This window comes from Tarenaya hassleriana, unplaced genomic scaffold, assembly GCF_000463585.1.
Source record: "Tarenaya hassleriana unplaced genomic scaffold, ASM46358v1 Cleome18, whole genome shotgun sequence".
Lineage (NCBI taxonomy): Eukaryota > Viridiplantae > Streptophyta > Magnoliopsida > Brassicales > Cleomaceae > Tarenaya > Tarenaya hassleriana.
The window spans coordinates 1749517-1749958 of record NW_010965216.1 but is presented as its reverse complement, the minus strand read 5'-3'; the positions used below and the strand labels follow the sequence as shown (position 1 = coordinate 1749958).

The 442-nt window shown below is 48.0% G+C and overlaps 1 protein-coding gene across 1 annotated transcript in view; it reads right to left on the bottom strand.

The window, feature by feature from the left end:
* The window catches only part of LOC104810489 (NAC transcription factor 56-like), a 1882-nt gene extending 1440 nt beyond the window's left edge, over positions 1-442 (bottom strand). Inside the window, exons 1-2 of the mRNA XM_010536816.1 lie at positions 195-442; positions 1-21 (exon numbers count right to left, since the gene is read on the bottom strand). Of these exons, the coding sequence (XP_010535118.1) occupies positions 1-21; positions 195-387 (214 nt within the window). The 5' untranslated portion in view covers positions 388-442. The remainder of the gene's footprint in view (positions 22-194) is intronic.

Below are 442 nucleotides of genomic sequence, written 5' to 3'. Positions count from 1 at the left end.
GCTCCCCAAACCACGCCTTAGCTGCAAAACCCATATTTCAAAATTCAAACTTTATCACATATCGCATACTACATCGGATACCGTATAGTACGCTCGTCGTCGATGCATACACTCAAGATCATGCATACGACAGCGTTTTCACGAAAGATCTTTACCAGTGAAAGTCAAACTTAGATGTATGTGTACTGACATACCGGGGAGTTCCCATGGATCGAATTTGTAGAGATCGACGTCCGCGATTATGGCGACGGGCAAAGGAGCGGAGGCGGCTTTGCGTTTGAGGTAGTGAACGACGAGCTCTTCGTCCGTCGGGTGAAATCGAAATCCCGGCGGAAGATTCGGCTGTTGCGGAGGAGGAGGACCGCCGGAGGAATCTGTGCTCTCCATCGGACGGTGGAGATTTGATCGGAGGATTTGGGAGTTTTTTTTTTTTTTTTTTTTT